General features: G+C 42.7%; 1 protein-coding gene across 2 annotated transcripts in view; it reads right to left on the bottom strand.

Moving 5' to 3' along the window:
- The window catches only part of Atad2b (ATPase family AAA domain containing 2B), a 163,464-nt gene extending 157,583 nt beyond the window's left edge, over nt 1-5,881 (bottom strand). For both annotated transcript variants that reach the window (XM_017802216.2, XM_008848859.3), the window contains exon 1: nt 5,287-5,881. In XM_017802216.2, the coding sequence (XP_017657705.1) occupies nt 5,287-5,499 (213 nt within the window). In that variant the 5' untranslated portion in view covers nt 5,500-5,881. The remainder of the gene's footprint in view (nt 1-5,286) is intronic.
- Between the last annotated feature and the right edge of the window lie 6,926 nt (nt 5,882-12,807).

The raw sequence follows: 12,807 nt of genomic DNA, 5'->3' as shown, positions 1-12,807 counted from the left end.
AAAAAAAAAGACATCAAGTGTTAGGGAGGATGTAAAGAAAGGGGAACCCCAGTTCCCATCAATGGGAAGGGAAAATGGTGTTAACTACCCTGGAAAACAGTAAAGATCCTCAAATGAATAAAAATGAAACTATCATATGATTCAGCAATCTCACTTCTGGATATTTATCCAAAGGAACTGAAATCAAGATTTCAAAGAGGGACCTACACTTCCAAACCCTTTGTAGCATTATGCACAATAGGCAAGATACAAAAACAATCTAAATGCCACATGACAGATAATGGATTAAGGAAATACAGTATGTATATATACAATTTTATATATAATGGAATATTGAACTAGGTGTGGTGGTGCACATCTTTAATCCCAGCACAGAGGAGGAAGAGGCAGGCAGATCCCTGTGGGTTCAAGGTCAGTCTCAATTACTTATCCAGTTTCAGGTCAGCCAAGGTTACACAGTGAGACCTACCCTTAAACAACAACAACAACAACAAAAAAAAAGATGGGGCTGAAGAGATGGCTCAGCAGTTAAGAGCATTGGCTGCTCTTGCAGAGGACTCAGGTTTGATTCCCAGCACTCATATAGCAGCTAACAACCATCTGTAACTCTAGTTCCAGGGGATCCAATACCCTCTCTTTTGACCTCTGAAGGCATTGCATGACACAGGTGCGCTTACATACATGCAGGCAATACACTTATACACACAAAATAAAATTAATTAAAATTAATAAATGAAGTATATATATATATATATATGAAATATTATTCAACATTTAAAAATGAAATTCTTGAGCTGGGCATGGTGGCGCACACCTGTGATCCCAGCACTTGGGATGCTGAAGCAGACAGATCTCTGTGACTTCAAGCCAGCCTGGTCTACATAGCAAGTTCCAGGCCAGCTGGGGCTACAGGGAAACCCTGTCTCAAAAAAAAAGAGAAATTTTTAGCCAGGTTTGATGGCACACACACACCTTTAATCCCAGCACTTAGGAGGCAGAGGCAGGTAGATTTCTATGAGATCAAGGCCAGCCTAGTCTACATAACAAGTTCCAGGCCAGCTGGGGCTACAGGGAGCCCCTGTCTCAAAAACCAACAAAGAAAGCAACCAACCAACCAAAAAACCTGGAACACATTATGCTAAGTGAACTGCCAGACACAAAAAAGATACTTTGTGATCATTAAATGCACAACCAAAAATAGGCAAACTCAAAAAAGCAAAATGAAGGATAATTGCCAGGAGCTAAGAGGATAAAGAATAGGGAGGCAGTGGTCAAAGGCAACAAAGTTTCACTGTGCCAGATAAATAATTCTGGAGATTTACTACACAGCAGATTGCCTAGAGCTGAAAATATTGCACAAAACAAAACAAACAAACACTGTATCACACCAAAAAAGAAATGCACTGCATCAAAAACACTGTAAAAACCAAAAAAAGAAATACACTGTATCAAACCAAAGAAGAAATACACTGTTATCACACCAAAAAAGAAATACACTTTATCAAACAAAAAAAGGAAATACACTGTATCATACCCAAAAGGAAATATATATAACAACCGCAATATTAAAGGGAGTGAAAAAACTGCAGCAGTGATTGACATGCCCATGCAGTGACGACATGCCCATGGTCTTCGTGGTGGTGATAGTTTTATTGCTCTAAAATTATCACCAAGCTCATCAAGTTGCATACATGAAGTATAGTTTTTTACATTTTAAACTAGTAACAGGACAAGTATGATGGCACAAGCCTGTAATCCTAGCACTCAGAAGGCAGAGGCAGGAGGATCGACACAGGATGAAGCCAGCTTAGTCTACATAGCAAACCCCAGGCCAACACGATCTGTCTCAAAAAATTAAAAATAGCCAGGCACGTTGGCGCATGCCTTTACTCCCAGCATTCAGGAGGCAGAGGCAGGTGGATCTCTGAGTTCAAGGCCAGCCTGGTCTACATAGTGAGTTCCAGGACAGCTGGGGTACAGGGAGACCCTATCTCAAAAAGACCAAAATAATAATAATAACAATAATAATAATAATAAATAATAACAGCAGAAAAAAGTAGAGACAGTTAAAAATCTTTCCAATGCACATAGAATGTGCCCTAGTTTGTCTCCTTATTCTACACATACATCACTTAAAGAAAAAGCCAAACTTGCCAGGCCTGGTGGCACATGCCTTTAATCCCAGCACTTGGGAGGCAGAGGCAGGTGAATCTCAGAGTTCAAGACCAGCCTGGTCTACACAGTGAGTTCCAGGCCAGCTAGAACTATAGAGAGACCCTGTTTCAAAAAAACGAAAATAATAATTTTTTTAATGTAGTTAAGTAAATAAAGGCAGCACAAAAGTAGAAAAAAGGAACTCTTACAAAGAGGAGTGCATTTCCTCCTATAAAAAAGGAGAGATTGTTTTGTTGTTGTTGTTTTATCTTTTTGAGATAAGGTCTCCCTGTAGCCCCCGCTGGCCTGGAACTCACTATGTAGACCAGGCTGGCCTCAAATTTACAGAGATCTGCCTGCCTCTGCCTCCCAAGTGCTGGGATTAAAGGCATGTGGCTAAAAGGTGGGAGGTGCGTCTTCTTTTTTTTTGGTCTTTTTGAGACAGGGTCTCCTTGAAGCCCCAGCTGTCCTGGAACTCATTATGTAGACCAGGCTGGCCTTGAACTCAGAGATCCACCTGCCTCTGCTTCCTAAGTGCTGGGATTAAAGGCATGCCACCACACCCGGCATAAGGAGGGTCTTCTAAAGGAACAGCTAGGCAATCCAGTTCTCATCAAATAAGGCTTAATAGACAGGAACAAATGTCTACTAAAGACCCCAAAGATGTAGGGGGTACCTTTAAGCATACGAGAATGGGTGAAATAGGGTTGCTAAATTCCTAGAGCATAAAAATCTCAAAATGAAGAGCTAATCAGACTCAAAACAATCCACTTCAGAAATATACAGCAAATATACAACCTGTTTCATAAATGCAACATTCCATAAACTTAATAAATACAAAATTGTAACTTTTCCTCTTCCATAGGTCCAAGAGCTCAATTATGAAACGAGAAAGTCTCTAAAATTTCTCAGAGAAAACAATTAGATCATTCCATCGTCTACTATAGCCATAACACAAATATCTTTAAGAATGAAAAGCAAGTATTTCAAAGTAAATCTCTCCCCCCCCCCCGGGGCCTTTTTTGAGACAGGGTCTCTCTGTAGCCCCAGTTGGCCTGGAACTCACTATGTAGACCAGGCTGGCCTTGAACTCAGAGAAATCCACCTGCCTCTGCTGGGACTAAAGGCATGTGCCTTCTAAGTAAATCTTAAAAGCATGTTATTTATGATTTTTTTTTTTTTTTGGTCTTTTTGAGACAGGGTTTCCCTGTAGCCCCAGCTGTCCTGGAACTCACTATGTAGACCAGGCTGGCCTTGAACTCACAGAGATCCGCCTGCCTCTGCCTCCCGAATGCTGGGATCAAAGGCGTGAGCCACCACGCCCGGCTACTTATGGTCTTTTTAAATAGTTTAAAAGACTTTGCAAAATAATGTTTCATTAGTACCCTTCTAGAAAAGCTAATATCTTTCATCCTTCTAGCAATTTAAAAGGTACCAAATGTTCATTTCTACATTAGACTATTGATTCTCTGCCTTTTAACATCTCCATAATAGCTGCCTGACAAATTACCTCACCTTATTCCTCAGGGGGTAAGGACAGCATGAGATCCACAAATTCAAAAATGGGACCACAAACTGATGAGAGAGAAATGAGCTAATTGCCTTAGATGAGTTTGCCACTGCTCTAATAGACCAGGCATTCAAGGCATGATACAATTACATGCTTATACTATAAATGTTTTATTTGCACTTAAGTGTAGAGGACACACTTGCCTTAAAATTGTTTTTAAATGTGACAGCAGCAGTAAGTCAAGAAATGTTCACATTTAGGATAGTTTCTGCAGAAAAAAAACTAGGTTTCAGAATACTTATCCTCAATAGCTTGCACAATTTATCTTTATTTCAACCGAAGAGATCTGTATATTCCTAAAATTCTACTAAAATAGGACAGTTTAAAAACTACTTTCCAGATTTGTAGCAAATAAAGCAAAAAAAATTCCAAAGATACAATAAATATATTTCATAAATTATTTCATAAATATAAAACAAGATTCATTCTGATTAGTGTCAAAACAGTGAAAGCACAAAGAGGAAAACAATTCACAGCCCACAACCTCAGAGACCTCTGCAGAACCTTACATACTGTTCTCTCCCCATAATAGTAACAAAAATGGTGTGACTTTAAAGGAGTATTTTAAATGAACAACAATGTCCAGTCAAATTACTTAGTAAATTAAACTCTTTCTAGATAGATGCAATATACTCTTCTCTGGATTCAGAACTAATCTCATAATAATATTACCTTCTCACTAACTTTAAAGAGATACATCTTCATAGTAGCTCCATGTTTTACATTATGGGTCACAGAATTTCAGGATTTTTCAATCATCGTTTTTAAGAACTAAGTCATCTACTTCTCCAAGTGTCATTTCTGCAACTGTATGACAACAGTGCTAATTGACCTTTCCTAACTACTTAACAAAAATGTAGAAACCATGTACTTCAGAAGGAGGTGCTGATTCAACAGTTTCTTTCCACATACTCCTTTTGTGACTTGAAAGTTCTCTGGTCGCTACTAGATTAGAACCTTGGCTAGCTAGCTAGCTACCTGCTTCTCCAGCTTACAAGCATCGTGTCTGATCTGTCCCGTGTGGAAAGGCGTTAGCGTTGATTTTGTTTTTAAAGTTGGTGGCAGAGCAGCTACAAACTTTTTTCCTGGCTGCCAACTGGAGCTCTGTTCACTTCCTTACCAACTTGAACCACCCCCAAACTAAGAGTAAGCTCTAGACATCCACAAGAGCTGACACACTTTTGGGTTTGACACCGCAGAAAACTTTCACTTCTCTCTTCTCCCTTTCCAAGCCAGGGACTCCAGCCCCACATTTTTGCCTCCCTTAGAATTCCCCTCTGAAGCACCGCAAGGACACGGAAAGCAAATCCTAATGCCCCGGAAAAGGACCCCAAAAGCCCTCTCCCCCGGACTCAAGTGCTGTTCCTTACACAAAAGAACCGGGCCAGCAAGCCAAAGGGCTAAGTCGCAGCCCTTCCGAGGATGCCAGCCTCCAGCGCACCCGCAGACCCCGTCTCCAGCCACCCGAGCAGTCTCGGCTGGAGGTTTCCTGCCCCCCAACCCGGCAGACAAAGCCCGGGCAGGCGCCTGCAAGCCTCCGGCCGCGGCCGCCGCGCTCTTACCCTGGCCTCATCCAGGGCGCCGCCGCTTCCCCCGGCCTTGGCGGCTGGGCAGCTGGCCGCGCGGGTCTTTGAGGAGCGGGTCCGGGAGGAGATGAAATGGCTGCTGCCGCCGGTCGCCCCAGGCTCGGCTCCGGCCCCAGGCCCAGGCCCGGGCCCGGGCCCAGGAGACTTGGACCCGAGAAGACGCAGAGAGCTCTTCCGGGTGTTCACCATGGTCCAGCCAGGGGAACCGGGTCCACGCCGCGCCCGCCGCTCGCGGGAGAGCCGAGGAAGGCTGGCCCGCCGGTCGGGCAGTCAGGGCCAGCAGAGCTGAGCCGGGCCGGGGAACTCGAGCCGGCCCGCACTCTCCGGGGCGCAGGCGAGGGCAGACAAGAGCAGAGCAGAGGCCAGGCGTGCAGCGCGAGAAGGCAGGCAGCAGGAGGCGGGAGCGGTGCTGCAGCCCGGCTGTACGAACCCTGCGCCGGCTCAGCCGTCCTTAGCGGGAACCGAGCGGCGCCGCCATGTCTGCCCCTTTCTCTCTCGCTCTCGCTCTCAAGCTCTGCTCCGTGCGTCAAGGCTCCAGCGGCGCAGGGACGACGAAGCCGGTTCCAGCCGCGGCCACGGCGGGGCGCTGCAAGGACACGCAGCCCTTCCCTCTCTGCAGCCTCCCGCAGGCCCTGCCCCAGCGTGACGTCGGCTTGTGGGCGGGGCTAGTGCGACACTCTGGGCCTTGTACTCCATGATCGCTGGGTTTTACTGGCTGGTTTAGGCTGGGGGATGGGAGAGGACAAGTTCCCGGGTGGAACGTAATCCCGGACCCTTCAACACCAGGCCAGGACCAAGGACCCCAGACATCCCCGCCACCTCAGGTGGCCCGAATGACGGAGGAAAGTCCGGGAGAGGCGCGGGGTGGAAGGGAACCGCCGCGTTCCAATTCTAGATTTACTTAAGACCCTGAATGAACTTGAGCACTTTTCATGACTGTAAAATTGAGAATGACAGCTGATCGAAGAAGCCTCTACGGTAGCCAGCAACAAGGTAAACTTAGAGAAAAATGCAGACTTGAATCCTGCGTCTTTAAACAAAGCGAAGCAGTGTGGTCTCCTAAAACCTTAGCTAAAGATCTAGGAAAGTCTTCAAACAACTTCGTTTATCACAACCCCGCCCCCCTCCAACCATATACCCCTCGCCCGGAGAAGAATTAAGACAAAAAGCTAAATCCAAAGACTAGAAAGTGTTATTTAGCTTCCAGAGAAATATATTAAGCCACACGTAATATGAAAGGCCCTGTTGTTAGGTAGGGAAGAATGCTTGTTCAGAACCTCACAATTCATTAAAGATAGAAAGCCTACTTTTATTGGGCAGAAATTTCCCTGATTACATTGAAAAATTGGAGAGTCAAGAAATTACTGTAGAAATCAAGTGGCATCAGAGTTAAAGCAAAGTACCCATTTAAGCTCTCAGACTTATTTAAATTAATTAAATAAATTTTGTGCGACCCTCAGGGTAGAGTGCGCCTGCAGGTGAAGAAAGCTTACATTAATTCTCACATCACACTTCCCCAGAACACCTCATCCACCACATATTGCCAGCCTCCTATGGAGTGTGGATACCTCAGAGTGGAAATAGATCTGAATTTTCCTGGGTCAGCTGGCTACATAATTGAACATAATAAACAGCTTCATTTTGTGCAGAAAAAAAGGCTGGTTTATATAACATAGACACTGACCAAGTCTGTGGTATACAAATTAGAACACAAAGGGTTAGCTGACTTTGTTTAGTTTTGTGTTTGTTTTTTGTTTTTTATTTTTGCCTTTTTGGTTTGTCTGTTCATTTGTTTGTTTTGGGTCTTTCTGTAGCCCCACCTGGCCTGAGACTCACTATGTAAACCAGCCTGGCCTTGATCTCATAGAAATCCCCTGTCTCGGGCTGGAGAGATGGCTCAGTGGTTAAGAACACTGACTGTTCTTGCAGAAGAGCCGGGTTCAAATCCCAGCGTCCACATGGCAGCTAACAACTGTCCGTGACTCCAGTGGGCATTGCACCACACGGGTACGAGTTAGAACAGTAGGAAAATAATGTCAGGGTCTGTCCTCAAAAAGAAAGTAGCCCGAGTTGAGTGTGGTGGCCCAAGCCTTTAATCCCAGCACTCGGGAGTTCGAGTGTGAGTTCGAGGCCAGCCTGGTCTCCACAACAAATCCAGGCCAGCTAGGGCAGCTACAGGGAAACCCTGTCTCAAAAGGACCAAAAAATAAAAAATAAAAAAAAAAAAAGAAAAGAAAAAGAAATCCCTGTCTCTGCCTCCCAAGTGCTGGGATTAAACAATGTGGGCCACCAAGCCCAACCCTTATGTTTTGTTTTTATAGTCCTATAGGGAAAGCCTGGATACCTTTTGATATTGGTTATAACCAATATCATTTACCACCAACAAATGTTTGTTTTACTCTAAAATTATAATTTTTTTAAATTTTATGTGTGTGATTGCCTGTATGTATGTGTACTGCGTAAATGCTGGTACCTGCAAAGTCCAGAAAAGTGAGTCAGATCCCCTGGAACTAGAATTATAGCTAGTTGTGAGCTGCCTTTTCGGTGCTGGGCACTGAACCTAGGCCCTCTCCGAGAGCAGCAAGGCTCCTAACTCCTGAGTCATCTCTCTAGCCCTTGGAGATACATATGAAACCACAAAATGGAAGGAAGAGGCCTCATGGACAAACAAAAGAAAAATGTAGAGAAAGTATAACAGTGTTGCATACAATAGAGAAAATAATGAATCAATAAAATACTTTTTGTAAATTTTATTTAAAACTACATACAAATGGGACTTGGAGACATAGTGCAATGGTAGAGCACTTCACCACAATGTGCAAGACCCTAAGTTTAAACTATAGCACAATTAAAAAAAGAAAAAAGCTGACAAGATACTAAGAAATACAACCCACCAAAAGTCCCACAGAGACAGTGTTCTAAGATTAACTTTTATTTTCAAAATATTTGTACTGTCCCAGTGACATAATAACCTCCACTTTCTCTACTTCAAGAGATGAAAAAGAGCCCAGTGTGGTGGCATAAACCTTTAATCCCAGAGCTCTGGAGGCAGACGGAAACAAATCTCTGTGAGATCAAGGCCAGCCTGGTCTGCATAGTGAGTTCCAGGCCAGCTGAGAGGCTACAGGGAGACCCTGTCTCAAAAGGGGGAGAGGGAGATCCGGGGTATGCTGACACAGATCTGTAATTCCAGCATTCAGGAAGCTGAGGTAAGACTATTTTAATTTTAAGGCCAGCAAGTTGGAGGCCAGTCTGCTTTACATAGCAAGACTCTCTATCCAGGGGGAAAAAAAAAAAAAAGCAGAATCCAAATTTTGCTGAAGATCTCAAGCATTCTAGGCAAGTGTTCCACCACTGCTCCTCACGACTAACTACCCTTTTATTTGATTTTTGAGGCAGGATCTTGCTAATTTGCCCAGGCAGGCCTATGTACAAACTTGCAATCTTCCTGTCTCCAGTCTTAGTGGCTAGGATTACAGACATGTACCACCATGCTGGCTACAAAAAGATAATCTTTTAATAAATGATTCTAGGGGATTGGACAGATGGCTCAGCAGTTAAGAGATTAAGTGCACTGGCTGCTCTTGCAGAAGACAGGGATTCAGCTCCCAGAACCCACGTGGCAGTCAACAAAAACTCCAGTTCCAGGAAATCTGATGGCCCTTTCTGGCCTCTGCAGGCATTATACAACATGGGTGTACTTATGTGCATGCTGGTAAAATACTCACACACATAAAATACAAATAAATAAATCAAAAAACAAAATAGTCTTTACCACTATCTCATGTCTAAAGATTAACTTGAAATTATTATTACAGACTTATACATAATACTAAAATTACATAGTTTTTAATTTTTAAAATTTATTTCATTTTATTATTTTTATTTTATGTGTATGAATATATTGCCTACATGTGTGTAAGTGCACCCATGTCATGCAGTGCCTGCAGAAGTCAGAAGAGGGCATCAGATTGCCTGGAACTGGAGTTACAGAAGGTTGTTAGCCACCATGTGGGTGCTGGGATTCAAACCTGGGTCTTCTGCAAGAGAAGCCACTACCCTTAACTGCTGAGCCATCTCTCCAGCCCCTCAAAACTCAAAATTTTTATAACCATAGGCTAGGGAACCATTTCTTATAAAGGACATTAAAATATAAACTATAAAAGAAAAAGATAATATGTCATCTAAATTTAAAAAGAAAAACACCTTCCCTCTGAAAGGGTTGTGTTTTTTTTTTGTTTTGTTTTATTTTGTTTTTTTGGTGCTGGAGAATGATCCTAGGACCTTTAAAATGCTAGGCAAGGGCTTTACAACTTTACAAGATCCCCAAACCTGAAAGAAACTTTTAAGAAAAACTGTGGGGGGAGGGAGGGCTGGAGAGCTGGCTCAGGGGGTAAGAGCACTTGCTGCTCTAACAGAAAACCATACTTCAGTTCCCAGCACCCACATCAGGTGTATCTTCAGAGGATCTGACATCCTATCCTGACCCCCTCTGGTTCATGCAGGCACGTGAAAACCACACACACAAATATTCCTTTTTTTTTTTTTTTTTTGGTCTTTTTTGAGACAATGTCTCCTCATATCCCCATCTGGCCTGGAACTCACTACTTAGGCCAGGCTGGACTTGAACTCACAGAGATCCACCTGCCTGTGTCTCCAAGTACTAGGATTAAAGGTGCACCACCATACCTAGCCCATATCTTTCCTCTCTTAAGTTGATTTTTCTCAGGCATTTGTCACAGTGATTAAAAGCTAATTCACATAGATATCAATGACAATTTCTTGAAAATATATTTATTTAATACTTTATTATTTTTATTTTAGGTGTACAAGTATATTGCTTGTATGTGGATAAGTGTACCCATTGCCATGAAATGCCTACAGAGGTCAGAAGAAGGTGTTGGATTCCTTGGAACTGGAGTTACAGAGGTTGTTAGCCCCCATGTGGGTGCTGAGAATCAAACCCAGGTCTCTTAACTGCTGAGCCATCTCTTCATCCCTGAAAAAGTATATTTTAATGGTGCAAAAGCAAGATACCAAAAGGCTGTAAGAAGTTCCTCAGTGAAGAAATTATCCTGATTTAGTAGGTATGATATGTCACCCCAGAGACTATTTTTAAGCTTGATGCCTGTGGAGAAACACCAAGTCAGGAAGCAAAATTCATGACATGAAACATGAGATTTATATGCTGTTGAACATGGTTACTAGTCACATAAAACTTAAATTTTAAAAACTAAAAATTCAATTCAGCTAGGTGTGGAGTTTTAGTTATCAAGCTACTAGGTAAACTGAGGCAGGGAGATTATTTAAGCCCAGTAGTTCAGGGCAACAAGGACAATACAAAAAGACCCTGACAATTAAAAAGAAATTCAGGGGCTGGGGCTGTAGTTCAGTTGGTAGAGTGCTTGCCTAATATGCAAAAAGGCCTGGATTCCATCTCCAGCATCACATAAACTACTCATGCTGGAACTTATCTGCAACCCTACAATTTAGGAGATGGAGACAGGAAGATTAGAAATTCAAGGTTATTCTTGGCTATATGGCAAGTTTGAGGCTGGCCTGGCCTACATGAGACCCTGTCTCAAAAGTGGGGGAGGAGAATCATAAGGCAATACTGTAAATGCTTGCATACAAAATAATAACACAAATGAACAAATTCTTGTATATAAATATACAAACCTCCAAAACTGCTCAAAAGAAAATTTAAAAATCTGAGCATATCTACTGTATAGGAAATTGAATCAGTAATCAAACAAGAGGATCTCCTATTTGAGACCATCCTCAACTACATAGTAAGGCCCTGTCTCAAAGAGAAGGAAGTGGGGATTACTAGAGAGATAGCCCAGTGGTTAAGAGCAGAAAACCCAAATGAAGTCTTCATAATATTGGATCTGGCAATTTCTTAGATGTGACACAAAATACACAGCTAAAAGAAAAAATAAATGAAGCTGAGTTCAGGTTATAATAATGTACACCTTTATTCCGAGCACCCAGGAGACAGAGGCAGTCAACAGATTTTTATGAGATCAAAGCCAACATGATCTACATAGAGAGTTCCAGGCCAGTTGGGGCTACAGGGAGACCCTATCTCAAAAAGACGAATAAATAAAAATAAAAAATTTAAAACCTGCTGGGTATGGTGGCACATGCCTTTAGTCCAAGCATGCAGGAGGCAGAGGCAGGTGGATCTCTGTGAGTTCAAGGTCAGCCTGGTCTATTCTACATATTGAGTTCTAGGCCAGCTGGGACTATAGGGAGACCCTGTCTCAAAAAAAGACAAAAAAAAAAAAAGATAAAAACCTATAGATACACATATATATAAGAGATTAATATCCAAGTGCCTTCTTCTGAGCCTGGCCCCTCCCTCAACTCCCTCTGCTTCCCTGGGCCTGTACCACCCACCAGCCTCTTTCTGGGATGCTGGGGCTGACCTTTCCTCTTCCTGATCTTTTGCATCCAGACGAACCCAACTCCTCAGTGCAGTCCTCAGGAGGCCTTGGGGCCTCTTCCTGACCCATCTGCCTTTGCATCTCTCGATGGCACTGCCACCAGCTGCCCTAGACCAGCATCTTTCCTGGGCCAGGCTCCCAGGCCACTCCAACTCCCAAATTCCTAAGGCCAAAATCGTTCCTGGAGGGATCCAGAACTTAGGAGAAAGCCTGAAAACATCTGACCCTCACCTGAATTGGGCCTCTCGGGGACCTCCTGAAGACAAAAGCAATCCAGCCACTCCAATATAAAAATCAAAAGAGAGAACCAGAAGCTTAGACGAACCAGATTTTCATGCCCAAAAAGTAAACCACAAAGACACATAAAGTTCACAAAAAGTAGCAGACCTAAATTTGAAGGCCTGAGTCTCACATAGGACTCAGAAACTACAAAGGAAATTCACATGTCAAAATCACAGAGAAAAAAATAATAACATGAAAAACCAAAATAACATATCCCCACCAAATACCAATAGTCCTCTAGAGGAGTACAATGAGAACCCCCTAGAGATAATGCAGGACATGGAACTCAAAAGAACAATTAATAAACATGATAAAAGAATTCAGTGAATTTGAAGAACACGCAAAGAAAGAAATCAACTGAAGGAAGATAGGGATAAACTTCTGAATGAATTCAGAAAATAGAAATAATGAAGAATACTCAGGCTGAAATGTGGAAGGAAATGAAACAGTAAGTCAATTAGAAACATCAGGAGAAAGCCTCACTAACAGGATGAACGAAATGGAAAACAGAGTATCAAGACTGGAAGATAAAGTGGACAAACTAGACCACACAAGCAAAGATTATTAAAAATTTAAGAAATCACAAGAATGGAATATGCAGGAATTGTGTGACACCATAAAAAGGCCAAACCTATGGATCATAGGCATACAGGAAGGAGAAGAATCCCAAGATAATGGCATGGACCAGATCTTCAACAGAATCATGGAAGAAAATTTCCCAAAATTAAAGAAAGACATGCTCATACAAATACAAGAAGCATATAGA

Source organism: Nannospalax galili, unplaced genomic scaffold (genome assembly GCF_000622305.1).
Source record: "Nannospalax galili isolate Female #2095 unplaced genomic scaffold, S.galili_v1.0 scaffold1191, whole genome shotgun sequence".
Taxonomy (NCBI): domain Eukaryota; kingdom Metazoa; phylum Chordata; class Mammalia; order Rodentia; family Spalacidae; genus Nannospalax; species Nannospalax galili.
This window is presented reverse-complemented; position numbering and strand designations above follow the sequence as displayed.